General features: G+C 52.9%; 10 protein-coding genes across 10 annotated transcripts; 7 read left to right on the top strand and 3 right to left on the bottom strand.

Moving 5' to 3' along the window:
• Window positions 1-1,488: 1,488 nt before the first annotated feature.
• BKA58DRAFT_376514 (uncharacterized protein) lies at window positions 1,489-4,563 on the top strand. Its single transcript, XM_046169530.1, has 5 exons — window positions 1,489-1,970; window positions 2,029-2,891; window positions 2,943-3,093; window positions 3,145-3,559; window positions 3,612-4,563. The coding sequence occupies exons 1-5, from the start codon at window positions 1,570-1,572 to the stop codon at window positions 4,257-4,259; spliced, it is 2,478 nt and encodes an 825-aa protein (XP_046028930.1). The 5' UTR covers window positions 1,489-1,569; the 3' UTR covers window positions 4,260-4,563.
• Window positions 4,564-4,677: 114 nt separating this feature from the next.
• Window positions 4,678-5,551, top strand: BKA58DRAFT_88654 (acyl-CoA N-acyltransferase). Its single transcript, XM_046176118.1, has 2 exons — window positions 4,678-4,917; window positions 4,989-5,551. The coding sequence occupies exons 1-2, from the start codon at window positions 4,749-4,751 to the stop codon at window positions 5,399-5,401; spliced, it is 582 nt and encodes a 193-aa protein (XP_046028929.1). The 5' UTR covers window positions 4,678-4,748; the 3' UTR covers window positions 5,402-5,551.
• Window positions 5,552-6,780: 1,229 nt separating this feature from the next.
• On the top strand, window positions 6,781-8,402 carry BKA58DRAFT_426969 (uncharacterized protein; the record flags this gene model as incomplete). The annotated part of the gene is made up of 1 exon (XM_046172972.1): window positions 6,781-8,402. The coding sequence occupies exon 1, from the start codon at window positions 6,963-6,965 to the stop codon at window positions 8,400-8,402; it is 1,440 nt and encodes a 479-aa protein (XP_046028928.1). The 5' UTR covers window positions 6,781-6,962.
• BKA58DRAFT_376508 (major facilitator superfamily domain-containing protein) lies at window positions 8,178-10,064 on the bottom strand. The gene is made up of 4 exons (XM_046169529.1): window positions 9,678-10,064; window positions 9,322-9,626; window positions 8,674-9,274; window positions 8,178-8,617 (listed from the first exon to the last, which is right to left on the bottom strand). The coding sequence occupies exons 1-4, from the start codon at window positions 9,984-9,986 to the stop codon at window positions 8,537-8,539; spliced, it is 1,296 nt and encodes a 431-aa protein (XP_046028927.1). The 5' UTR covers window positions 9,987-10,064; the 3' UTR covers window positions 8,178-8,536.
• A 1,282-nt stretch (window positions 10,065-11,346) lies between these two features.
• BKA58DRAFT_376504 (uncharacterized protein) lies at window positions 11,347-12,553 on the top strand. Its single transcript, XM_046169528.1, has one exon. It carries the CDS (start codon window positions 11,373-11,375, stop codon window positions 12,198-12,200), a length of 828 nt encoding a protein of 275 aa, XP_046028926.1. The 5' UTR covers window positions 11,347-11,372; the 3' UTR covers window positions 12,201-12,553.
• Window positions 12,554-13,472: 919 nt separating this feature from the next.
• On the top strand, window positions 13,473-13,927 carry BKA58DRAFT_376503 (uncharacterized protein). The gene has a single exon (XM_046169527.1). It carries the CDS (start codon window positions 13,679-13,681, stop codon window positions 13,883-13,885), a length of 207 nt encoding a protein of 68 aa, XP_046028925.1. The 5' UTR covers window positions 13,473-13,678; the 3' UTR covers window positions 13,886-13,927.
• A 1,442-nt stretch (window positions 13,928-15,369) lies between these two features.
• Window positions 15,370-16,162, top strand: BKA58DRAFT_376501 (uncharacterized protein). Its single transcript, XM_046169526.1, has one exon. It carries the CDS (start codon window positions 15,408-15,410, stop codon window positions 15,804-15,806), a length of 399 nt encoding a protein of 132 aa, XP_046028924.1. The 5' UTR covers window positions 15,370-15,407; the 3' UTR covers window positions 15,807-16,162.
• A 579-nt stretch (window positions 16,163-16,741) lies between these two features.
• Window positions 16,742-19,763, top strand: BKA58DRAFT_88591 (uncharacterized protein). The gene is made up of 2 exons (XM_046176116.1): window positions 16,742-18,440; window positions 18,491-19,763. Exons 1-2 carry the CDS (start codon window positions 17,160-17,162, stop codon window positions 19,559-19,561), a joined length of 2,352 nt encoding a protein of 783 aa, XP_046028923.1. The 5' UTR covers window positions 16,742-17,159; the 3' UTR covers window positions 19,562-19,763.
• On the bottom strand, window positions 19,764-21,649 carry BKA58DRAFT_88599 (26S proteasome subunit RPN7-domain-containing protein). Its single transcript, XM_046176117.1, has 4 exons — window positions 21,455-21,649; window positions 21,361-21,405; window positions 21,027-21,307; window positions 19,764-20,976 (listed from the first exon to the last, which is right to left on the bottom strand). Exons 1-4 carry the CDS (start codon window positions 21,522-21,524, stop codon window positions 19,966-19,968), a joined length of 1,407 nt encoding a protein of 468 aa, XP_046028922.1. The 5' UTR covers window positions 21,525-21,649; the 3' UTR covers window positions 19,764-19,965.
• Window positions 21,650-23,182: 1,533 nt separating this feature from the next.
• Window positions 23,183-25,284, bottom strand: BKA58DRAFT_88568 (uncharacterized protein). The gene is made up of 3 exons (XM_046176115.1): window positions 25,233-25,284; window positions 24,593-25,121; window positions 23,183-24,465 (listed from the first exon to the last, which is right to left on the bottom strand). The coding sequence occupies exons 2-3, from the start codon at window positions 25,053-25,055 to the stop codon at window positions 23,285-23,287; spliced, it is 1,644 nt and encodes a 547-aa protein (XP_046028921.1). The 5' UTR covers window positions 25,056-25,121; window positions 25,233-25,284; the 3' UTR covers window positions 23,183-23,284.
• Window positions 25,285-27,084: the final 1,800 nt, after the last annotated feature.

The raw sequence follows: 27,084 nt of genomic DNA, 5'->3' as shown, positions 1-27,084 counted from the left end.
ATGACGCTTGCCCACGCGAAGTTGTCTGCGCAGCTCCAGCCCACATTTCAGATTGCACGAGGCAGCGTCGCCCCACGACACGTGCCCTCTGGACACCACAGCTTTTCTCCACCATCCGCAAAAAGGAACAAAAAGCTGTTCGGACAATAATCCAAAAGTAACCGACTCCCTTCGGACATTAACACCCTGCGTCGACACGTCGAGTCGAGGCCACTTACGGCGTACCGTGGGTCCACTGCCATACACGTCATGCTGTAACGTTGTCGGCTCGGTTGCAGTAGCGGATAACAGCGAAGGGTTATTACGCCGCTGAATCGCCGTCGTGTTCAACACCAGAGCAACCTCTGATGAGTGGGGTTGCGCACCCTTGTTCCCAGAAATCCACTGCATGCAATTGACTTCTGTAAACAAAGATCTGCGTTGCGAGTAATGGACATCAAGCCATCTGTCATGTCGAGTCAAAAAACTCCACAATCCGAATGCGACAGCATGTCGTTCAAGTGGAGTCCTTCTTCGGCTGTGAGCATTTGGAGAGAGAACCCGTCTAAGAGAGGGTCGCAAGCCGGGAGTGCAGTCCCGTCTTCTCTAGTGCAAAGTTTGCGGGAAGCGCGTCAAGTTGACAACTGACAGCTGAAGAGGAAGACCAGGGCAGTCGGAAGAGCATCCCTTAGGCTGGTTAACTACCCCGAGGTTGTTGTATACGGAGCACCGGCGGCTGCAAACCTTTGTCTGCACAGATCACGGCTGCAGACAGCTAGATCCAAACCCTGGTGTTCCTCCAACGGGGACATGTCCAGGATTATGACCAATTCGACGTGTCGGATGCGAAGACCGACCACACACAGAAACACATCACGATTGCAGTTTCTCTTTAGCCATGGCGGTCTGCAGATTTGCACAGGGATCAGGCGTCGATGCAAGGTATGCCGCGAGGTGCACAAAAATGTACTCGTGGCTGATGCGGGGGGTTGGTTATGCGACACCCAACCCCCAGCTTTGTTTCAACTGCGACAACATCGAAATGTTGCGATACTTCACAATGCTGACAAGTCCATCGTAGATCTCAGCTTACAACGCCGATAGCCGGCATATTATCGATAGCATCCGCGACCCCTGTCTTAGCACGCGACCCTATTTGAGCTCGTCAAGCCTCAATCCTTCGATCATCTGCCGCGGGAGGCAAATCTCACGATCGCCGACATCTCACTGTGCCTTGCATTAGCCCACACTATCGGCGCAATCGGCATCCTTGCGGCCGGAACCTTAGCCTACCAGGCTAAAGCGATCTTTCTGGTGCCCAAAGCAGACGCCAGCGAGTCGACGTCCTGGCACCACCAGCCAGGCACGCCAGGCGACCGACTAGTACCTAACTATTCAGAGACAAGGGACCTATAACGTGTCAGCAGTTTTTGGCTTCTCCGGTATGTTTACCCTACAGAAATTCTCTCTTCGTCATCGATCTACGTCTGCCCTTTTCCAACACGCCGTGCCATCCCCAGTTATCAAACTTTCCCACTTGTCCCCTTTGCTTTTTGACGGCCGCAACGTGGTAGCGTTGCACGAATTACAATGGCCCTGTTTAAGAACAAGATGCGATCAGCCCACGGAGTGTTCTCTTCTAAACGGCCTACTGATCCTGCCAGGACCTCGAACACTACTATCAATTCAGCCAAAATGGGGAGCTCAACCGAGTTGGCCCCAGCGTATGTCGATAGCGTCATGGCCCCCGATACGGATGCCCACCCCAATGTCACCAACGGCAGTGGCGGTGCGCATAATGAACCACTGGTCCTGGACTTTGCAACCATGCAAGATGCTTCTGATTCAAATGCAAGGAGTGCCCCTCTTTCACCCGTCACTAGACCGGCCGATCCCGAACGAAGAGAAAGTTGGCTTTCAGATGACGAGACTGCTCCCGCTCCACAGATAGACTTTACAAGAAAGGATATCCATATCCCCTCCCGTACCAGGTAACACCCTACTCCCCCCCCTTTCGTTCGTTCGTTCCTTTTGCTCATTCCCCATCAGTTCCAGTACCCCCCAGGCCAACCAAAAGCGCATATCATTGCAACGGCGACTGAGCGCAGAGCCATCGTCGCCTAACAACGGACGTGGAACACCAGACATGCAACAGTCACGCACTCGAAGTATGTCACGCACATCTAGTGCCGTGCCACAGAATATACTGTCTTCACGCATTCCCATGAACGAACAGCCGACCACGATACGAAGCTCAGCCGACTCAGTCATATCATATGAGTCCACGCCATCTTTCGCAACGCGACAACTCGGACCTCTCCAGCAAAAAGCTGATATCATCGAAGACGGAGACCGTCTTTCACCATTACTGGAAGATGACCCCCAGTCATTCGATCTTGTCAGCGGACCCATCGACAACGCACGATCACAATACTCCCTCGAGACCAGATCCGAGCAACTCTTCTCGAAAGAGCATCTGAAGGCCATCTTCGCCGACACTGCATCCCTACTTCGATTTACGTCATTCCTGAGCATCGCCCGACCCAACTCGCTCCCTACTCTGATCTACTACCTCGATGCACTGAAAGCGCTACGAGCCATCAGCTACGCCAACGCCGTTGCAGAAGCCCTGGAACCCATTCCAGGCTTGGACTTCACCGAGACTCCGGCGCGAACGACCATGAATGCCGTCCTAGAGGAAAAAGCCAATCGGGCCTTTGACGTCCTGGTCCGCGACGATCTTCCGGCTTTTATCACGCACGTCTTCATCCAAGTAGTTAGCGTGAGCATTGCGAAACGTGTAACGGGGAATCTTCCTCCGATGCTTCGTGAAGCTAGTGAGGGTCTGGCCGAGGTCTTCTGCCTGACAGACCCATCTAGGACCGACAACCCGATTATCTTTGCGTCGGAAGGTTAGTTTACCGTTGCGCTTTGAGACTGACCATTTGTTAACCTGAAACCAGAATTCCACCGCACGACTCAGTATGGCGTTGGGTACGCCATCGGTCGCAACTGTCGCTTCCTCCAAGGTCCGAAGACGAACCGCGCCAGCGTTGAGCGCTTTGGCATAGCGGCCCGTGAGGGCAAAGACCATAGTGAGGTGTTCCTGAACTAGTAAGTCACTCACGCGATGCCATTGGCGAGCATGTCTTAACAGCAAAACAGTCGCCGTGATGGATCGCCATTTATGAATCTTTTGATGATTGCGCCTCTTCTTGATTCGCGGGGAACCCTACGATACTTTATTGGCGCGCAAATCGACATTTCCGGTCTTGTAAAGGACAGCACCGATCTTGAGGCTTTCCGGCGCATGCTCGACGAGGAAGAAGGCCAGACAGAGAAGGAGCCACAGAAAGATGAATTCCAGGCGCTCAGTGAGATGTTCAATAACACCGAGCTGGACACCGTGCGGAAATACGGTGGCAATATGCACAGGGAGCATCTTGAAGAGCAGGACGATGCGAGCATGCAGCACAAGCCCAGGCTGCTGATCCAGGACCAATCTACCTTTGACGTTGACAGGGCTGAGAAGCCAGCGATCAACAAGGCAGACGGCAGGCTGTCTGGCCCATACAAACACGTAAGTGGTCACTGATTCCATGTGAAGATGCGGGGAAATTAACATGAACCAGTACCTCGTTGTGCGCCCGGCGCCGTCTCTGCGCATCCTCTTCACATCGCCCTCTCTTCGTGTTCCCGGCATTCTCCAGTCGCGTTTCCTCGATCGCATTGGCGGAAGCAACCGTGTCCGAGACTCCCTCAGCGACGCGCTTGCAGATGGGTCCCGCGGTGTTACGGCGAAGATCCGCTGGCTGCCGCATGCCGTGTCCGACCTTGAAGACTCTTATGAAGAAGGCCGACCCAGGTGGATACACTGCACTCCTCTGCTCGGACAAAACGGGTCTGTGGGTGTCTGGATGGTGGTCCTCGTTGATGAGAAGGAACATTCTGCACCGCATCGCAGATTCCGCCAAGCACCGCCCATCCCCAACGATATCCGCGGCAACAGCCTAGCGGGAGAAAGGCGACCCTACCAGACTCCCCGATTCGATGAGTATGGCAACGATACCAGCAGCCAGTATACCCCTTCACGCGGGGCGTCTCCTTATGCGAACAGCAATGGCGTATCCCGTCACTACGAGAACTTGCGCACCCCTTCGACCCCGACCCGAGCGCAAAGCCCAATGACTTATGACCAGCGCGGAATTCGATCAGGCTCCTCGTCGGTCAAAGATTATGTCAATGGGGCACAGGCTAGTGTTGATTCTTTCCGCATCTAGCACTGCTGATTCCCTATCAGGAAGAGGAAGAGGTAGCATTGGGAACGGCAACACCGGTTCGCGTGGAGAAGAGAGACGGCGCAACAAGAATATACTAAACGAAAGATGTAATGAAGAGTGTTGAGAGTCAGAATGAGGTCGTCACTTGTAGAAAGAAGATGAAGGATATATAGACTGGGTGGTCGGGTTGTACTGCGCTGTTGTTCATCTGCTCTATACCCATTCTGTAAACGTAACTTAAGCATAGCATCGATAGCGGCGTTAATTTTCATTTGTTCATAATTCTTAATACACATCGTACAAGCAAGATCAAATCGATGGGCAAGAGATAGAGCACATTGGCGCAAGAGCAGGCCAGCGAGTCTAAGCGAGACTTCGCCGCGGGAGTGCCGACACGCATCATCGCTCCAAGCCCTCGCATCAGCACCCACCCCACCACCACCACCTCCTCCGTGTCGCTGCGTGCCACACCACGCCCCGTCTCCCATCATGGCGACAGTGCGGCCAATGCGTCCGACCGACCTCCTCCGAATATCCGAATGCAACCTCGATCACCTCACAGAAACGTATAACATCGGTTTCTACCTCGAGTACCTCACAAAATGGCCCGAGCTGTGTCAAATAATAGAAGGCATGGACGGCGAAATTGAAGGCTACAGTAAGGCCCCAACGAACCGCCATCCTCAGTCTTCCATCCAGCCATGTGCGACGCCTGCTAACCCCCACCAGTCCTAGGCAAACTCGAGTCCTCCCCCTTCGACCCCCCGATAAAACCCTACAAGCCCTCCACAACCGGCGTCCAATACCCCAACTACCTCCCTTACCACGGCCACATCACCGCCCTGACCGTCGCGCCCTCTGCGCGCCGCCTCGGCTACGCCACCGCGCTATCGTCTGCACTCGAACGCTCGTCCGACGCGGCCAACGCGTGGTTTGTGGATTTGTTTGTGCGCAGGAGCAATGAAATTGCCAAGGAACTGTATCGCAAGATGGGGTATAGTGTGTATAGGGTTGTGAAGGATTATTACAATGATGGCGAGGATGCGTTGGATATGCGGAAGAGTTGTAGTAGGGATAAAGAGGGGGAGTGTGTTAGGGTTGATGGGGAGAAGTGGGAGGTGGGGGCTGAGGATGTTTGGTGAGGGGTTGGGAGGGTTGGTTATGTTCTTGAAGGGACGAGGAGGGCACAGGCGTAGATTCTGAAGGAGGATGCTGTATATACCCCGGTGCTGTGGAATTGAACGATGGATGAGGCATGGCGGATGCATTGATAGGGATTATGGGGTACATGATGTGAGTGAGAAGAGCATACCTTGCTTGCGGCTGCTAACAAGGAAACAGACCGAACAATCGTGATAGGATAGTCTCAATGAAGCACAACGTAAACAGACTAACGTAGGAATGGGTATATTCCGCTCCCATACAATTGGAACCCCCTCGACATGATCCGATCTAGGCTCTGGGGCACACTCTCAAGAAGCTTACTCACTTACTTTCCTGCCCACTCATCAACCCATAACAGCCGCACACCTCAACCTCCCAACCTCCAACCCAAACCCCGCCTCCCTCACAATCCTCCTCTCCTCACTACTCCCCTCCACCCGCCACGGCCCCACCCTCCCAGGACAGCGATCTCGATCCCAAAATACACACCGCAAGTAACGTGCCACAGCCAGGGAGCGGATAGGCCACACGGGATCTCGGCAGCCGGGATGCAACGGTCAGTGTCAAACGAAGCTCCCTTTCCGCGAATACGAGTCTCAGGGTAGATGAGGATGCGGAAGGGACATTACGTTTGCAGGGCCGCTGGCAGCATCGTGTCGGTGTTGCTTGTGAGACGGTCATGAGCTGTGAAAGGAACACGGAGGACAACAGGCCTTAGCAAGATGGTATGGGCTGGCCGTGAGGCTAGGCATAAGCATAACGAGTGGGGCGCTCTTGGGCGCGCAGTGTGGTGTTGGTTTCGCGATGCATGTTGCCGTTGCAAGGCACCCTTGGATGTGTAACCTTGGATGGGGGTACAAACGAAGAACTGGTTTGTTTGTGCTGGATAACGAGCAATATGCTGGAGTGGTCGTCTGGTGACGATGGGGATGGGTAGTGAACGCTGCAATAGAAATGTATGTATTGGGAAGTGATCAAAAGAGTGTGTGTGCGGGCTGTAGACTCACCTCCAATGACCTCCAATGTCAGACATCTGGCACTTGAAGGAGAGGGTGTTACGGACAGGCAATCATAATCAGAGAGATGGAACGCGATAAGAGCCCTGAATGCTAGTGTAGTCCGCAACTGAGTATCTAGGTGGCTACTTTACATCAACACACAGTAGAAAAGCAGAAGCTGTGCAACGAATGCGTCTATTGAACTATTCGCACTCGTCTCAACACAATGTCTTATTCGAAATAGTCGGTCGCATGCCGCTCGTATTTCCTGGCTTATTGAGCCAATGGCAGTCTTTTTCCTCTCACGTCATACCTATTGTGCGTCGCGAGTAGATGCCTGACGCCTAGCGTTGTTCCCATGAACTTCTCTCACTCTTGACTCAACCTCAATCCTTATTCTCACAAACACTCCGCCCGTACCCACACCGCCGAGCCTCTGATCGATACAAGGCCTCAGCGTCGTAGCAGCTGCTAACGTTCAACCTCACACCTCACACCTTGCGGCCAACCTCTACGACAACCATTCGCCCACCGACCATTGATGCCTCGTTTCCACATCAAAATGAGCTTCAGCATCAACTTCTCACCCAGTGCATGGCAAGATCCTCCCTCCGTCCACCATGCATTCATCGATCAGATCCGCGAAGCGGCATTGAAGTATCGTCTCCAGTCCGCCGCTCACTTCAACGTACCCATCGACGTATGCCAGGCTACCCACACCTCGAATCCAGACCGATTGGCCGACCTCGATGGAGACTTCGTGCTCTGTGTTGGCTTCTACAACTTCGGCACTGATCCTGTCTTCGCTATCTGCCGTCCTAAGATCGCGAAGCGTGGGCGAAACAAGGGAGCGGTCCAGGTATGGATGAAAAACAAGTTCGTACCGGTAATGCGATTCCTGGAAGCTACATTCCCCACGATTGATGGGCCAGTGGCCGACGAGATCATGTTCCAGTGGTGGAATGCCAACGGCCATACCTTCAATTGGACTGGTCTGCCCACTGAAGTCAAGGAGCGGATCCTCCAGTTCTGCATGCATAAGTCCCCGCCACTCCCTGTTCAGAGAAAGTCTAGAGGCCGAGTTCGCATAGTCAAACAGGGCGCACCTGAAGTCACCGGTCAGCTAGGCAAGTGGGCGTCTCTCCTCACCGTATCACACCAAGTCCGCGCGATCAGCCTCCGCCTGTGCTTTGCGGGAAGCAGCGACCTGGGGTTCAGCAACGGACTGTGTATCGTGGCCGAGAACTTGTTCAGCTTCAAGTGCAGTATTCGCAGACTGGGCAAGCATCGTCAGTTGGCCGAAGTGAACAGTCTCCCGACCGACGACAAGGCCCGTGAGCTGGAGAAGACATATAAATCATTCCCGAGGATTTATCCACACTTGGACCGATACGCCACCTTCTACCATGGTATCCGAAAGATCTATCTCCAGTTCTCCTTCATCGACGGCCTGTATTTCTTCAAGGTCACTGCCGGATCATTCGCGCAGCACTTGAAGCCACATCAGCTAAGCTACGAAGTCTTTCAGACGCTTCCACACCTGAACGAATTGATCTTCAAGCTACCAGACGCTACTGGATATCTTGAGGATAATCTCAGACACCAGCCGGTCAGTATATTTTATGGCGAACCGTTTGATTGTATACGAACCCTGCACCGCCTCGTATACGAGAGTGCGGCTAAGGTTTTGGCTCCATATAGGGCCGTCAAGTTTCATGGATTCATGGATGAGGAAGAGGAGGTCAGATTCTTGAGTCTCCGCGATTGTGCGAGGAAGGAATTGAAAATTACTACTGAGGAGCTCGGACAGCTCTACAAAGAAGATATGGGTGGAGTGGAGCTGGAGGAGACTGTTCTTCCTGGCCTTGAGAAGAAAGAAAAGGATGACGAGGTGCGAGAAGTCATCTATGACGACTTCTGGCCCCCGAAATGTCGATGCGAGATATTGTGTCGGGAGGTACTCCACCCCAGCTCTATCTGAGGGCGAGTGTTGTAAAGGACGTCATATGACAGGCCTAGCTTCCAGTATATGGAATGGAGTTCGTCTTCATCCTGAGTTCAATCAACATCTTTATCCAAAACTTCTCCTCGCTTACTAGCGAGGTGGCCACATATCTACCATTTCGTGTGGAGGGCCTTGTCATGTAATAGCCGGCTGATGAACATGAAAGCTGATCCGATGAGAAGCGCAGCACCCTGTTGCTGATTAGTGACTCCATCGGCCATATGCTCATAGATGAAAAATAGCTTACTGAAAATACGATCAACCATCGATACCCGTCTCTTGTGTCATGATTCGTGATAAGTGCACCACCAATCGGTGTACCAACAAGGCTAGCTATAGCGATGACGCTGTAGAAAGCTCCAATGCGCGCTCCCAACTTCTCGTTGGGTGTGATGTGGCCAATTATGGAGGGTGGGAGAGCAGTAACATTGCTGGTCAAGAAGCCGTATACGCAGACGAAGAAAATGAGAGTAGCCATGGAGTTGCCAAGTAGCCATAGGAAAAGACAAAGGCAGCCAGAGACGAGGGTAATGGGCCAGAGTAGGTTCAGTCTGCCGATTTGATCCCCAATGAAGCCTCCCAAAGTTGCGCCGATAATGCTGGAGCCGTTCAGCATGCACAAGAAATAGTCGCTAACTTTGTTGCCAGGATATACTGAGTTAGCATATGGCTTGAGATAATACGCAGGGATCCAAAGGCCTAGTATGGCAAGCCACGTTCCGATGCATAGTACAGCATAGCGTGTGTCGATAAATCCTTTGAAGTCGATGAGCGAATTAAGCCCTTTGCGATTCGGTTTGCCACTGGGCTTGCTCGTAGAGATACGTAGGGCGACAAAGTAGCAAACACTTTGAACGTTAGCTGATGAAAAGCCGACGCGGCGGCTTTTACATACGCTATCTTTACAGCAGCCAGACGTAGCGAATTTGGAAAGCCCAATCTCGGTAGTAGTTGATCGAACATTAGCGGGAAGCCGATGCCGCCCAGTGCCGATCCTGTAGAAACTAATCCCATAGCCAAGGCACGTCGTTCTGTAAAGTGCTGACCAACTACCGTAACTGCTGGTTGCACACCGAAAGCAATGGTGAAACCCATCAGCAAGCCTTGCGTCATGAGAACCAGCCATAACTGTCCGGGGTGTATAAATGACAACATGATGAGAGCCAGCACAGTACCAGCACCTGAGCCAACGTAGAGGTACTAATGATCTCGGTCAGTCTTGGGCAAAGAGTGCTGGGGATGGGTACTAACTTTAACACCATACCGATCGCAAAGGGCCCCTGAAAGAGCAGCCAGCAAATTCATGAGCGCCATTTGAACCGTTCCAATGAAGGCGATAGTCGATGGTGGTGTTTCTTCCAGGAAGTCGCTGCTATAGTAGTTCTGGAAGAAGCCAAAGCTGTTCATAACCCCAAAGGAGGCGTAGTACACCAGTATGGAGCCAGCAACCGTGAGCCATGCCGCACGCCCACCTTCGCGCTCCTGTAGCTTACACGTTTCGGTATCCGTAGTGCTTTCGGTATTATTCCGTCCGAAGGTGCCCATAGTCCTTTCGGCCATGGCGAAGATCCTGAAAATGACAGGCTGAAGGCTAAGGATAGGAATTGGCAATTTTTTCTCACCGGTGCTTCTTCATCATTATATATGCCTTCATTACCTCCTACACGGTTGATTAATGTAACGAGGTGTAGTGTATGCCGACATGGCTAGGTCATAAGAGTACGTCGGGAGGGAAGTAGCGTTTACGTTAGCCGTTCTTTCCATAGACCCCCGTGTACGTTCTTTCTGTTGGCTTGGTACGTACATGATCGTCATAGATCGTGTTGGAAATGTGGGTTCGTGGACCTTGAACGTATTGAAAGGTTGGCATGAGCGTCATGGTGCCCGGTGCTGTCACTATCGATGGGTCGGAGATCGATATGAGCATGGCTGTTGGCGACGTAGCAGCAGAACTGATGGATACGTACAGCTCGGATGTAGCCTGAGACGCTACGTGCGAAATGTTTTCAGGGTCGTTGACAATGACGCCTTCGTTGACAATAGACATGTCATCTCGGCTGCGGTATGCCTCTGGCGAATATGGCTCCGATGAGCATGCGGGCCGCTTTGTGCTACGCATGACGGAAGGCTATTGGACTGTTTGAAGCACAGCTCCACATGTATATTGACTGATGATGCCCAAAAAGCCGATCATTCCTGACAAATAGGTAGGCTGTCAAGGTCAGAATATCGTGCATCTAGCATGATGGCCGCTGCGTTCGATTCCTGCACGTCGTTCACGAGCAACATGCCGAACCCGTGTCTTCAGTCCAGTTGCGCATAGAGGTCATATGTAATGCTCTCCTTAGTATGAGGACTTGGTCAGCTCTGAAATCAGTGCTTTCTTTCGCCGAAATTTATGGAAGAGCAGACCCAGCCACATAGGGATGTTGGGAGGTTATTGCTCTGCGGCAAGTCAAACGTTGATTGTTATCCGGCAAGGTCGTTGGTATACAGAAAGATTTCAACAGAATCACGAAGTGTTTTTATGACGGTTATGAAGAACAAGTTGTGTCTGAGTCGACATGCTTTCGCGTTCCAAAGATGTCGTACCCTCCAGGGCTTGCACCACTACAGACAGCCCGAAACTCGGTGAACGTTTGCGAGAAACAGTACGCGACTCCAAAATTGTCAAGAGCGGCCGCCGGTTGAGCAATGTCGAAGACGCAGGACATGAGTGCAAGTAACTTGTGTAGTCATTTCTCTCTTTCCAAAGGTTATCGGCGTTGTACGTGCGGAGAGCGGGCTGTGGGTCCGGATGGAATCAGGGGATGAAGGTGCGATGGTCCACGGGTCGGGCACGGAAATAACGACTAGCGCGACGCTAGTACGGAAGTATAGCAAACCAGCCGTGCCTGCGCAGGTGCCGACAGCACTATCGCATCACACGAAAGCTTGCACTGTACCATGATGTCCGATATCAAAGAGCCTCAGACTACGGTGCCTTCTTGGTTCGAACAAAACCCTTCACACGACCATGTACCTCCCGAGACCCAGCGGCTTCTCGAAACGTGGAGTGGAATCCCATCAGATGACGTACTCGACCATGTTATCAGACTTCGTGATGAAGCCTGGAAGGTCCATCCCTATCCTTGCATAGGACATTTTCGATTTCTCGAACCGAGTTTCTCTGAGCTACCGGACGAGCACAAAGAGATTGTTGCACGCCTACACAAAGGTCAGAAGCTGCTAGACATGGCTTGCTGCTTTGGCCAGACGATTCGTACGCTTGCGGCCGACGGCGCACCGACTGAGAACTTATACGGTTGCGACCTACAACCTGACTTTATCGACTTGGGCTATGAGTTGTTCCGGGATCGGGAGAAGCTCAAGACAAGATTCTTGATAGCTGACATTTTCGATGCTCAGTCAGCGCTCACGGACATCGGAGGACAGATCGACATGGTATTTGCTGGATCTTTCTTTCACCTGTGGGGATACGAGAAGCAAGTCGAAGTCTCCAAAGCCGTTGTCGCGTTGCTACGACCCCAGCCGGGTTCGATGATACTTGGGCGGCAGGTTGGGGCCACCGAGCCCCTCGAGAAGGACGGCCCTACCGGCACGATGTATCAACATAACGTGGAAAGCTTCAAGAAGATGTGGAATGAGATAGGAAATGATCTCGGCATAAGCTTTACTGTTGACGCTAAGCTCAAGCCGCTCGGTACGGACCATCAAAATTTTCATCTGGACAATACTACAAAGCGGCTGTGGTTTATCGTTCGCCGTGGATAGCGTACTTCACCATTTTCCCGTTCATGGAAGCAATTAAACCCCTACTACAAGTAAATAACCTAGAGGTCTACATTGCCTTACCGTTTTACAAACTTTCTGTTTTCTGCTGATGTAGACTACATCGCACTTGTTCGTTCTCTTCCTTGCATACGGTGATTGCCTTCATGCATGTGCACGGGAAACACTGAAGCCGAAGTTTCCTGAACCTTTCTGTATAACGTGTAGTTGTTACGTCCGTGTCGGTCCGGACCTGATCAGGCATAGACTTGAGTTATTTGAAGCGCCTGGCCCACGTCTGCTCGTGCAAAGCAGTGCAGATAGCTTGGCTTTAGGAAGCCAGATCAGATCCGTACGCATTTTAGCGAAGAGATCTAATGCCTCCTTCTACACTAAGTGGATATCGTCGCTATTTTTGCGCTGCAACACTCACATATTCGCTCAACGCAGTTCAATTTTGCCGGGATGCGTAGGGATGAAGGGTCCAACTACGGCAGCCCTGTCCGCACTTTACTTTAAGCCTAATTCCCCATACTTTTCGATATTTCGCTTTCAATTTCGAGGAGGTTCCTGATTGGTCAATTCACTCTCGGACCGTATCATCGGGAAAGCCACCTGCCTGGCTGCAGGAAGAAGTGCAAACTTCTGCTCGGTAAACATCAGTGGATCAACATCTGCCGGCGGGAGACGGTCACGTTCTCGTGTTCATTTATGGCGGTAGCAGCAATGTACGCGTTCTAGCCCACCTTGTCCGAGCCAGAACATCAAGGCAGGCAAGGGGTCTGTTGTTCATCTATCCAAATGAAATGCGAGATGCAATATTCAGCTCAGCCGCTTCGCTAGTGTCGAAATGTTGCAGTCGAAGCTTGTAGATATTACTTATAAGTAGGGACTCTATCAATTGACACAAACGGCCAGCATCGATCCTGGTACCAACTCATCTCCCCAAAAGTCGACTTCTAGCCAAGCCCTCCGACAAGTGCAGTATGAGGTTCTCCGTATGCCTGGCAGTAGCGCTCGCTGCGAGTGCAGAAGCGTCTGGTCGCTCAAGGAGGCAATGGGGCTATCCTGATGGTACGGACTCGTTTCGCATGATGAGAAATTAGGCTAACACCATCATTAGTGGAGGACTGTGGGTTGGATGCGTTTGAAGGGCATACGTCTGAGGCGGCGCTCTTCTGTAGCAACATCCTTCGTTCGGGGACCGCAACTTCGACCGTAACGTCAGGATACACCACGACCACTTCCGTAACAAGGAAGACTACAGTAACTGTTCGTCCGACACCTACTACTACTCCGACGCCGACGCCGACTCCTACTAAGCCAACACCGTCTTCGACTCCAAAGCCTTCTTCATCTTCAACGCCCAGACCATCCTCTTCTGCCACTCCTATACAGCCTTCGTCTACAGTTGTATCTTCAACTCTCATCTCAAGCCCGTCTCCGTAGGTTCCTACATCTCTGACTTCCACACTCTGCAAATGGCTAATATTCCTCTCAGCACACCCACAGGCGCGCCAAGCTGCGGAATTGTCGCATATGTTAAAACCACGCCTGCCTACTACTTCGAATCTAGCGGCACGAAGAACACATTTGAAGCCTGTAGCGCGCTTTGCAAGGCCGATAGCAAGTGCTTGAGCTTCGGCTATGGTGAAGCGAACTGTATGCTTTTCGACGTTACTGCGTAAGTCCACTTCATTTGCTCATCCCAACCTCTTGCTAACTGTATTCGTAGCGCTGACAACACGAACTACAACCCTATGAGCCCGTACACTTTCTACGATGCTTCCTGCCCCACGGAGCTTCCAGTGCGTAAGCGCCAACTCGATATCTCGCTTGGTCTTCCTGGAGGCATCCACATTTCGCTTGGCCTCGGCCAAGGCGAGATCTCCAGTGCATGTTCGTGTTTCATTACGAGAGGCCCTGCGAGCACGACGGTCACGAGGACGGTTTCCAGCGCGGTTGTCAGGACGAGTACTGTTACCAGCACTATAACTAGAACTGGGGGTGGTGGAGTTGAGTGAATTAAACCACAGGAATCAGGGAAAGATGTCGCAGAAAAGAGTGTAGATAGTGTTGCATATTCACTTTATTATTGATCGCGTGTCCCCTTCCTGCTCAACTTGTCAGCTCTGATGTGCCTTCTGGCCTCGGGATCTGTCGAGGAAATTCTAGCATTGGCTGCCGATACATCATTTGACGAGAGAGAGTACGGTGCCAGTTACTGTGTATATCCATTGTAACCGTAGCCGGATGGTTTGCATAGTTTTGCCTACTACATGGCGTCGTAGACTATCTCTAAACAGCACCAGCGTCGCACGTCAACAGCAAAGGTCCTCATATACACCAGGAACCATAGGAAGCTTTGCCCGCACCTATAGCTTGAACGTGAGGAGCTCACGGCGCCTTACACATGGTGCTGCAGTTGCTTGACCGTGCACCAGCTGCCTCGACGACCAGATTGGACATCGCATAATCCAGAACATCATGCTCTCCGACTCGATACTATTGTTCCAAGTATTTTGTGTCTCCCTCATCTTCCTGTAATAGCCTGTTTATAGCTGAGTGGAAGCAGCTTCATTGCGTCTATCGTAGAACGGCGGTCTGGGAGTCGCAGGTGCCGACGCACTCGACGTGGTAGTTGTACTGCTACGGGATACGCCTCGAGTCCTCGCTGAAATGTTCGTTCATATTAAATTATCACGCGCGTGATTTGGTCGACATTGAAAGGTTGGAAAAAGAGGAGGTCCTCTGCGAAAGCGAATAGACTACGTCTCTATGACTATAGTCTGTCAGCGAAAATGCGTGTAGAACGAGTGTTCTATGTGACGTACATTTTATAACTCATTAGCAATGTAGCTGATACTTAGCAAGAGATCATGTCTCTGACGATGTCTCCTCTGTTTGTCAAACGCCCTCTTCAGAGAAGACGCGCTTCCGCGCGAACGAAGACGCGTCAAACAGCCTCACGTATCGCAATTGTAGCCTAGCGACTGAAATGGAAGAATCGCAAGATCAGCCCAGATTCTCCTGGCATCGTTTCGATATCCGTCGTACTGGGACTGATCCAAGGATCCCAGCGTGATGTTTACTTGGTAGAGTGCGGATCCCCGCGTAGATGAGGGGCGACTAACAAAAGCTTAGCTCAGGCCGAGACCTGCATACCACCTTCACCTAACCACACGACATAACACCAAGACCTTCCCCACAATGGCGCATTTCTCCCAAATCACCAACCTAGCCGAATACGCAGCCTGCATCAAAGCTACAGCCGGAAAAACCGTCCTGCTAGCCTACTGGCCCGAAGACGAAACCACTAACGAGGTAGCCGCAGCCCTGCAAAAGCTACTCCCGTCATCTTCCTACGAACAGTACGATGTGGTCGACATCTACTGCTTCGACATGTATTCACTGCCAGATCTCGGCAACATGCTAGATGTGAGCTTTGTGCCGACGCTGATGTGGTTCATGGATGGTGTTATGGATGCTATTGTTTGGCATGAGGGTTGTGCGATTGAGGGCGAGAGCGTGGAGAAGGGGGTTAAGAGGGTGGTGGATAGGATCAAAGGAGGGGATATTGCGGGAGAGGATAGTGATGATGATTGGTAGAGGACTGGGGTTTGAAAGAGGAGGGTGAAGACTTTATCATGTTAGAAAGCTGTCTTGGATAAACATGAAGACGCCTGCGGACGGACATTGCGTGTATCTAGCACCGGCTTGATATTCACTTCTCCCAAACCCATTACGAATCGCCGAAGCGAGAGGTATCTACATAGGTAGCCGGTCAATGTGGCCACCTTTAGACTTCTGCCATAGGGTTCTGGAGAGCAGTCTACATTCGATTGGCGTCTGTTGACTAGAATCCTTCGCTAGTAAACAACACATCTCAGTACGTTCTCATTCCGACCACTCATGTCTATCAGCTTTCTTACAAGATCCAAGCAAATCAACTCTAGCTTACCCTTCCTACGGTATCAATAACAGCAAGAGTCGTAGCCATCATTCCACTGTTAGATCAATCTATGACAGTGAAAGAGGACAGCGCCAAGTTTGCGCTTTCTGCATTCTCAGTGAGTACGCCATCTCGACTCACGCTGGGCTTGGCAAGACATTGAGAAGCACTCCCCTCTGCTCCAATTCCCTGACAAACTGCGACCATTGCCTTCAATGGTACACAAGCTGGGGCCTGTACGATCACTTGAAGGTCTTCAAGGCTTTCTGGAATCTTGCCGTACGTTGTGAGTATTGTAGCAGGATCTTCAAATACAACGATGCATTCTTCCGTCAGCATGTTCCGGTGTGCATGTCGCAGTTGGATGATACGGAGATTCGTGAGGATCATTACACGCTGGGGGATGCTGGGGTATAGCGCGGGAGTCAGGAACTGCGGGCTTCAACCTTGTAGTGTCGATGTTTGAGGACCTTACCCGGATATGGAGGACTACGAAGTCCGTAGAATAAAAGAAATACATAGTCCTCTTAGTAGTGAGGGATGGCTACGTGATTATGATTTGGAATGGACAACGCCACTTGGCGCAGGTATGCAGATAGCTGAAATGCTCGCCCACACATTGACCAAAGAAAAAAGAAACAAACATTACTAGTCCTCTGACGCGTTCCCACAGAGGGTATCCACACCATGGCAAGCGACGCGATGTCAACCCAGAAGTTCATGCAGGTTCGGGTTGTATGATGCGTCATCGGACTAGGCACGCTCCGATGCCTACACCCGTGCTTTCATGGCGTCGTAGAGCATCTTGAATGGGTGAAGCTGCTAGACTACTACCATCTAAACACTGATACTTCCCGCCATGCGTACGCGCCTCTAGCACGTCTCCGGCATCCGTCAGTCTCGCCATGAAGTGTTGATGATCGCGTCTAGGGCTCTCGCCAAGACTTGCACGGTACCGGGAGACGGCTATCTCAAAAGCTCCTTATTCACTACCCCGGGTGGCTCCACTCATGGCCGCCGTCCATGCTCAACCCACGAGTGCACACGATGCCAACGACCAGGCTCTATGGCCTCAAGCCCCCGTGCAGCTCCAAAGAGGGCGGCAGCCAAAGGACTCACAGGCCAAGATCGTGTCCTTTGGCCCTGTGCGCTCCCTCGACCAATTCGAGACGTCGTTGCGCGAATACTTGAGGAGTCCTCCCAAGGAGCCTGAGCACACCGAGGCCCAATTCGCCTTCGATATCGACACGTCCTTCGTAGTCCCGTCGGCGACTAAGCAGACCCCGTCGCAGCAGCCTCAGCAGGCAACTCAGCCGCAGCCACCGCCACCGCAACGACAACAACAACCCCACCTCGCACATCAATACAGCCATGCATCACCCGGCTACCAGTCATCGCATTTCCCCGCGCAGTACCAGTCCCTCTCGGACCCATCTGTCGCGCTGGGGCACAACTATGCCGAGTCTATCGAACCCAACAATGGCGCGCCCAAGACGGCGGAGCAGAAAGTCGCATTGAGCGTCAGGGAGGCTTTGCAGCCAACGCCGGATCCCAAGGAGAAGATGCGCAAGCAGAGGGCGGTGGCCAAGTGCTGCGTGGACACGATACAGCGGATCGACGGATACCGCTACAGCTTCCATAACTGCTGGAACAGCAGGGAGGACGACAGCTTCCGCTTCTCCTACTACTGCAACGACTCGCTGCTCAACAAGGATCGCGCTGCCAACGGCAAGGGCGCCAAGCTGGGAAAGCGTGCCACGAAACCTGTCTACGACTGCAAAGGCGTCTTGTCCATCAAGTTCTCGGCCACCAAACAGACGCTCGACGTCTTCTACAAGCATGTGCCCATACACAAGACATACGAAGAGCGTGCCCCGCCGCCACGGAAGGACTCGAAACGGCGCAAGTATCTTGAGGAGAACGATCCAGAGGCGCTGGCCAGGCTCGCAAGCCGCTCGAGGCAGCTCAGCAGCGAAGACCCCGACACGCCCAGGGTGTTGAAGAAGAAGCGGTCCGACCCTCCACCAGAGCCCCCGAGGCCCTTCAACACAATCGAGAGCGATTTGAGGCAACAGAGTCTGCGTTCGTTGTTGGAGCTGATCCAGCCACCTGCAGATTCACAGCATACAATCATCGAAACTCCACCACCACCTCCTCCCCCGCCTCCGCCTCCACAAAGACCCCACCCTGGACCACGCCCTACACTACATGTCGAAACGCAATCCATAGCAGCACCACAGCGAAAGCGACCGAGAAACAGCTGCGACGTCTGCAAGACAAAGAAGACCAAGGTAAGACATCGCCGATGAGATCTTTAGTTAACGGAAGCTGACATATGCAGTGCGATGGTGCAAGACCTACCTGTTCAACCTGTAACGACAAGAAACGGGTGTGCTTCTACTCTGAGCCAGCCAACGGCGAGGATCAGCGCCCACCTACAGATACCCCTGAACCCTCACGTCGGTCTGCGAACAATGGCATGTCCGAGCTCGAGATGCTGAAGAAAGAGCTTGAGGAAGCAAAGGCCAAGATACGAGAGTTTGAGACGGAGAAGCGAGCTTCCACTACTCCTGTTCAGACGCCGCAGATAGTACCGCGGCCTCGATCGCAGCAATCCAAGGCCCAGCAGCAGCCGCCGCCGCAATCACACTCGCAGCCAACACCACAACCACAACAGGTGCATATGCAGCAGCAGCCACAGCAGATACAGGTCCCACCACAGTCACGCCATCGGCCACATGCCGCTCAGGCACAGGCCTTGCCTCATGCTTCTCAGCAGCTGCAGCGTCAACAATCCATACCAAACCACCGCCAACAACTACAACAACTCAACCAGGGCCTCCCTCATGGCATAAGAAGCCCACAGCAGCAACTGGCCTACAAGATAGGTAGTCAATCACCCCAACAACGCCTACCGAACGCACCGCAACAACCGCAGCAGACGCAGCCACAGCAGATTGGGCCCCCGCAACAATCTCTGACACCGCAACAACAGTTTCAAGCGGCAGCAGCGCAGCAGATGCAGACTACGCAGCTCCAAACACACCAAAACTACTTTACCGCCAACCACTCCAACCACTCTCCGTACGGCGCCCTCCACCGACCCATGTCGCAGAACACGTTGCCAGTCAACACCATGGCCGCTCAGCCCATGGTGGCGCAGAATAGCGTTTCGGCACAGCCAAATGCACACCTACCGCAGACGCAACCTCAACAGCCACCCGCACCTACCATTGATACGAACAACGGGTTTGGGCGCGGCGACTTTGCATGGGCACCGAATGGATACTACGGGTACCATAGCACTGGAACGACGCAGCAACAACAACAAAACCAACAGCAGAATCAACAACAGCAGCAGCAGCAGCAGGACCAGTGGACCGCAGCAAGGGGGCCAGGTGTGTTCAGATGAGCACCGCACAGCCTATTTCTTGACATCAAAGGCGGCTGATTACTATTTTACGAGACAAATATTGCTGTTACCTTAGCGAGTTATCATGATCTAGCAAGTTTGGCGTTGAGCAGGATATATACACATACCAGATACCCAGGATATACGAATATGAATGAAGGAATGATCATCCACTGCATGAGACTTGTCGAGCAAAACCAGAACGATGAACGTGTCTTCATAACGTCTTGATTCATCGGTCAAACCGCGCTATGTATTGATTCCAACGCCAGAGTGCCGCTTAATGGCCTTTCCCTCAGAGCCTGTATGTGTACGCCATGCCGCTCCCAAAACGCCTTGTAATGCTAGCTACCGCGCCATCTCCTCAGCTGCATGCCCCGGAATGGTCCTGTCATGTATGTCTACTAGAACCCAATCTTTTGACCTAAACCGCGGAAAGTGTCGCCGATGCTACCGCCGATGCTAGATGACTTCTCGTTCATCTTCTGAGACGATATCTCCATACCTGCTGCCTGCATGTTGAGACGCGTTAATCGGAGGCGCAGGGTATGATCGTATGCTTCAGCCATTTTGAGAGCGTCGGCGTGTACGTCGTGGCGGGGATCGGTGGGTGGGCAGATGAGCAGGCGGTCGACGAGGTCTATCCGTGCATTGAGAAGGCGTTGGTTGATCATCTCCTCCAAGTCCTCGTCAATGGTTCGGCCTTGCGCTGGCGGGAACTTGGAGGCCATTTCATCAAGCGTGACGCAGCTGAAGGGTATGAAGTACTGCACGATGCTCTTCCTCCGGATCCGGCTGTAGATTGTGTTGAGCATCTTAGACAGATACAAATCGAGGAGATAGTCGTTGCGGTAGCCTTCGAGCACTTCGAGACAGGCGCTGTACTTTGAGTTGCAGAAGAGGTTGATGGCGCGGCGGATGTGAGGTTCCAGCTCAAGGAAGTTGCGGAATTCGCTGTTTGCTAGAACCTTGTTTTGTAGGTCGGTACGGTCCATGTAGGCAAGCGCGCAGAGGCCGCCGTACACGGCGATGTCGTTGCCTGAGATGACCTCCTTCTGCCATGTGATGTTCGCTGCTGGCTCTGCAGTCAGGTATGCCGCTGAGGTACCGAGGAATGCTGTCGCAGCTTCGCGGTAGTTGCCCGTAGCCATGTGGCATAGACCACTACAAGCAGAGATGATGGGCTCCAGCTTAGCCTTCTCGTCGCCCTTGAGCTGAGTGGCTTCCGACTTGGCCAGGTTGGCTAGTACGGTCGTCCATGACTTCTGTGCGATGCTGACGTATACGAGGCGGAGGGTCATATCGGCGAGGTGCTTGGGTGAGGTGCAGTGTTCGCGCATCTTCATGTAGGCTTTGTGTGCGCTGCTGAAGTCGCCGGTGTCGTAGTAGAAGTGACCGAGGTCCTCGTTGCCCATCTGCAAAGTGTCAGTTTACTGGCGCACACATAGCCCATGTCTTTACTTACTCGTATGCTCTCCTTGATCAAGTTGTTCTTGTATGACTTCAACTCATGCTCTAGCCGGTCGTGCTCCTCGCGCACAACCCTCGTTTGCCTCTCAATCCATGTCGTATCGGTCACGGCAGCGGGGTCTTGTGGTGCTATGCGACTGTACTCATCTACCAGTTTTGTATACAATTCAACATTCTTGCCCTTCTTTGCCTCCGCGATGGCAAGCCGGTATGCGTCGGCGGCGAGGTATGGCGAGTGCGCGCCGATGTGGTGCAGGCGATCGATTCGTGTGTACCCTGCAAGAGGAATGAATATGCAAACATCTGGTGAGACACTGCAAGAGACGTACCGGTGTAGTTGGTAATGTATGATTCCAAGTCGAACTTGGGAGGGTCTATCGGAGTTAGCGAGCATGCGCCGTTGTTGTGTTGGTTATGTCATACCCTTGACCACAATTTCGCCCTTTGACCTCTGGTCCTGGAAGAATGGCGATTGCTCGATATTCGAAGCCATGGTAGCAGTGCTGTGAGAGGGAAAGAGGGTGTGGTTGCGGCGTAATACTGGGCGTCGTTGGAGCTACAAGCTGTCTAAGTCGCTGCTGCCTTCCCACCGCGGGGAACTGAGCACGGACCTTCACTCGCCTCTCCGCCTACTTTCCAGCACACGACGCGCAGTCACGGGGGCGCTTGTCGCCTTTCCCTTCTCCCACCCGCAGCACGGGTCGAGCAAACCCAACATGGCGCGGCAGGATGCCCGCGGAGTTGTCCAGACTGCTCAAGCGTTGTTTCTGAAGTCGACACAGCATATGCATCTAGACTCGACAATAGCCAGAAAGAGGCATGGAGAGTGCATTTCGTTGAAACACGCCCATGCAAGCACTCGATACTTGCTTATGATTCAGACTCTTGCGTCTGCAAGCCTCCAGACGCAAATTCTCGCAGAACCTCTCTAGATGCCAAAACAAATGCAGTTCAATGCCTTCCTGCATCGCCAAAGCGTCCCCTACGAGCACGCACCCAAAGACCCTCCACGCCACCACAATAACCAAATATACCCCATCAAAAGCAACCCGTCGTGTCAATGTATCCTCCACGCTTAGACGAACCCGATATCCCGGTATCGAAAAAGGACCAGCCGTCCGTCCCACTTTATCCATACACACACACAACCATGGTCAGCTGTGGCTGAGGCTGAATCCAGGCCAACGGGTAACGCCCTGCTGCTGCCCTGGATAAACTGGTCATCGGAAAGTTGTGGCAGCTTACTCTGAGTAACGGGTGCGAGAGCCGAAAGTCCCAGAGACCGTTCTTTGGGGAGATCTACGACGCAGGTCCGGGGCGTGGTTGATGTCAGCTCTATCCACGCGCTGGGGTAGTAGGACCTCCTCGGAGCTTCAGATGTGTAGGTAGTCAGTTTTGAAGGTGTGAGTATGTAGGAGTTCTGTATAGTCGAGCAATTACTTGTTCAAGAAGCAGGTCACAGGATGAAGTGCAACAGTAAATCATGGTGATAGTCAATAGATTCAGATACTATGTCTTCGCGTCCAGCACGTCCATTACATCTCGCTCGCAAGCGCAAACGCCAAAAGGCCGAAAGCAAACTCCCAGTGGTATCGATCGAGAAAAGTACAAGAATACAAAAGCTACAAGCTTGATAGTACAGCAAAGAATTTCGTTGGGGTGTTCGTTCGTTCATCATGCCGTGTCTGTGTGCGGGCTGTCTTGCAACCTTTTGTAGATCCCATCCGTATCGCTCAAAACGCTCGCAGCAAAAGCAAAATGTCGTATCGCTATTCGTACTCAGAGACCCCACTCTAGTGGTGCCGTCTCCATGCTCACACTGTTGATGCCGCCGACAATGTTGTCGGGCACCCAAGGTCCTCTCTCCTCCCTCGTTGCGGAATGCAGGGCATCTGCGCGATTGAATGTCTGGACATCCAGGTCTGTGACGTACGACTTGCCGTCGGGCAGCTTCATACGTACTTCAAACTCTTGGTCGAGCATCATGTCGTCTTTCCATAGCCTTCTCTGGCCATCGTAGACGCACAAGACGCGCTTCTTCATCTTCATCTTGTCAGTAGCGCAGCCCCAGGATACGGGGTAGTTCTTGCGCTTCTTACGTCCAGAACCGGCGATAGCTACGCCGCCTTTGGAGAAGGTCAGGCCAGCGCGAGGACCCGACTTCTGAACGCGAGAGGAGGATTGGTGGTTTGGTAGGTGGTTGCCACCCCCGATGTGCTGCGTTGCGCCGACACCTCGGGGATGTGTTAATTGTCAATGTTGTTTGGAAGACTTGATTGTGCCCTTGCCGGAGCGGGCGCGACGAGAGCCATATGTGGCATCTTCGTGGTCGTCATTGTCGACCTCATCTTCCTCGTAGTCGTCCTCTTCGTCTTCATCGTAACTGGGAACAGTGTACTCGATGCTCTTGGACAGACCATTGCGGTCGAGCGTCTCAGTGACATCTGGGTCCTCTGCAACTGAGGTGAGCAGGCGTTGGTTGATAGCCTCGCTGGGGTCAGTTTGCTGAACGACGCGGAGTACACAGTCGTCCAAGTGCTCGTAGAATTCTTGTGCGTTGGCAAAGGTGACCGAGCAAGTGGAGCAAGTACCAGCAACGTTGGGCTGCGAGCCACCGAAAGCCTTGCGGCCAGATGGGCTCTTCTTGCGGCTGTTGGGAGGGTTCTGCTCGACACCGTGAACAGATGTGAGATGCCTCTTGAAGACATCAGCGCGATTGAACGACTTCTCGGCCGCTGAGCCGCTTCCTGGACAGAAGCCGCAGACCATTGTCCCCTTGTAGTGTGTGAGTGTGTGGCGGTTCTTGTCATACTTCCTCGCGAAACCCTTCGAATAGTACTCGCAGGTCGCGATTGGGCATTTCTCTGGTCGTTCAGCACGATGTGTGAGCATGTGCGCCTTCAGGTCTTTGAAGACACGTCCACACTCTGGCAGTGGGCACATGCCCTTCTCGCGGGTCTCATCCTTGTCGTAGCTGCTTCCGCTCTTGCGGCTAGTGCCAGAGTTTTGTGATTGAAGAGAGATGACAGAGCCTCGCCGTTGCGTATCACGTTGAGGGTAGGGCTGGTATTGTTGGGTGTGCAGGTATGGGCTGGCGCTACCTCGCTTGATGTGTGCCGAACCGGGGCGCTGGCTGTGCGATGAGAGCTGAGAGAGAGCTGGTGAAGGCGGCTGCTCTGTAATGGGGAAGTAGGGAGATGGAGTAGTCCTAATCTCAGGGTATGGGCTCTGAGGTGCGAATGGGAAGGGCTGAATGAGATTAGGATCTGTTTGAGTTGTGTTAGTCTTTGTTGCATGTAGCATTGGAAGGCAACCGACAAGGCTGAAAAGAACGAACAGACTGCGGAACTGAAGTGACTGAAGGAGAATTGACTGATGTAACACTGGGTGTTGTAACCCTGTCCGGTAGAAGAGAGATTCTCCGTCCATTTGATCTGGAAGACCATTTGGCTGAAGCTGGAGTCATAGGCGTCTTGAATACATGTCGCATAATGTTTGGCGATGAAGGAGATGTAATGAAAGAGGAAGGCGAGGTTTTCGGCAAAGGAACAGTTGACTTACCCACATACGACTTATCAGTCGCTACCATCCCCGAGTAATCATAGCCAGAAGAGGCTCCGAGCCCCATTGTGTGCCACGACTCATGGAACTGCGGAACAAGTGATGGGGAGCCCATTGCAGAGGATGATACTGAAGCGCCAGATTCGGAAGATGCCGAAAGCACAGGGGGGATTTCGTGGAATGAATGTGAAGTGGAATGTGGAGAGCCTGCTGGGGTTTGATACTGATATGGCCTGACACCTTGTGCGATGGCATCGTAATGATATTGTAGATCTTGTGGCCGTTGGAGGTCTGCAAGAGTAGCCATGGGGTCAAACGGAGCGCTGAAGGCGTGCTCCATGGCATATGTTGAGGCAGGCACATAAGGTTGGTTGTGGTGAAACTCTAGATGCTGTTCTTGAGGGTTGGAGTAGAGCTCGAAGTCGTGAGACATGTTGGGTGTATATTGCGCGTAGTCAACCATGATGAAGAGTGTGGTAGGTGGAGCAATGCAGGTTGCAACAGATAGGAATTGAACTGCAGCCGATGCCTATATCCGTAAACGGAGTCAGCATAAGCACTGAGTAGGTGCGATCGGATCGATGGTGTTTGGTTGGTAGGGCTAGCGCAAATTATAAGGGACCGACAGGGGAAAGCTTACCTTCCCGGAGGAAGTGCCGATCAAATCCTAAGGTTGTCGTATGAGTCGGCGAATACTCAAAGGGCGTCGAAACTCTGCTGATCTTTTACTGCATATGGGTACGGGAGTGACAGCGCGTAGTCCCTCTCCGTTGAGTAGTCCTTGAGGCGGCTGGCTGAAGCGAGGGACAAGTCAGAAGCAGGAAGGACTATGGTCCTGAAGGGTAATCCACGGCGTCGGAAAGGGTCTGGATGAAGCAGTGTTTGCGTTGATCATAGGCCTGGATGGAGGACGATGCCTTGGGGGGCAAAGTTGGTTTATACATAAGGCCCAAGACAAGACCGCAATGGCCCCCAGCGGGAAACAGTGCACGAAGCTATACGACGGCAGGCCAGACCCCTGTCCTGGAGGCTTTACTGCCCTATGCGCTTGGGCCTCTGGCATGAGGTGGTAGATTAGGAAACGGTCAGGCCACGCTAGGAAAAATAAAAAGAAGGCAGAAGTTACCGGCCGCCGTCAATCCACGTCCCCGCCTCGATCGCGCGCTCCGGCCTCTCAGTGGTAGCACTAACCCCTTGAGAGTCGCGGTGTGCCCGACCCCTGTCAACGCAAGTCGACGCACCAACAGAGCAAGCCATGCCGAAAGTGACGAGGGGTAGAGGGTCGTCAGCGAGTAGGCGTGCAGCGCGTGGGAACCTTGATGCTGCATCTGGGAAAGACAAGCGCATTAGGGATAGACCCTGGAGAAAACGCACGCTTGATCACCGCTTCGGTCGGGGAGCCATGGGAGGACTGGGAACCTGTCCTGCCATTCCGCACGCCTGGTGGCCCTTAGCGCATCTGATACGCGATCCTCTCGCTTTGCCCGGACCGCTGTGGCTGGTGACGCTAGCAAGCGGCTGTGCTGGCAGCATGACGTCTCATTGGACGTGGGACGATGCTAATCTTAGACCATTGCCCTCAATCGGGTCGTTAAGCGAGTCCTCGTGGGGCTCGTCGCTGCACTGCCTCTCCAACAGGCCCTGTATCGCGCTGACCTCACCGTGTTTCTCATCGTCACTTCGTCACTGCGGGACTCCAACGTGCCCACTCTTCGTGACTAACCAGCCTTTGATCTCGCGGTGCGTCATGGCACAGTATGACTGCCTACATGAGCAGATCGCAAGGCTATTGTGGCATGGCGTGACATGGTCCTCTGAATAATCTTGGTTGGTTTTCGATGTGGCCGGCGCAAAGGTGGATGGTTATTGCATGTGACTGCGCTTGCGCTGGGCGTTGTCTGGTCGCGAGCAAACGCACTTGCCCTACAACCGTAACCGTTTCGTAGCCTTGGACCGGGTGTGGGGAGCCAAGTCAGAGCAATTTCGCTCTGGGACCTTGCGCTGCCACGGCACGCCATGTGCACACGCCGTGTGTCTTTGACCAGAGGCTCCCGAGGACTAGCTGTCATACACGGACCTCATGTTCCGTACCATACTAACGCAGCATCTGGGAATCAGCGTGACATCTCATTCCGCGTGGCCCCTGGACCCTCCTGGCCCGACGAAATGGATAAGGTTGTGGAAGGCGTCAACCGCACCCTCGCTGGTACGAGCCCTCCTATCAGCAATGTCGCCTGGTTTTTGCCAAGTATACCGGCCGCAGTGCAACTGGCACCTGCTCATTGACTGCGTTACAACATCCCGATGCACCTCGACCATGGCATGTAACCACATTGGCTTGGTACCCGTCTGACGCCATCAGCAATATTCCGCGCTCAAGTTTATCATGTCGCCATGTGCGCAAAACTAATCTCTCCACCTGGTGTATACCAGAGGCCGCCCATGGTGGCTTTGGAAAGCTAGTGACAGTATGTGCGGGGTGAACAGTCTCG

The sequence above is a fragment of the Alternaria rosae genome, assembly GCF_020736505.1.
Source record: "Alternaria rosae strain MPI-PUGE-AT-0040 chromosome Unknown BKA58scaffold_2, whole genome shotgun sequence".
Taxonomy (NCBI): domain Eukaryota; kingdom Fungi; phylum Ascomycota; class Dothideomycetes; order Pleosporales; family Pleosporaceae; genus Alternaria; species Alternaria rosae.
The sequence above is the reverse complement of the archived record's forward strand: the minus strand, read 5'-3'. Positions and strand labels throughout refer to the sequence as shown.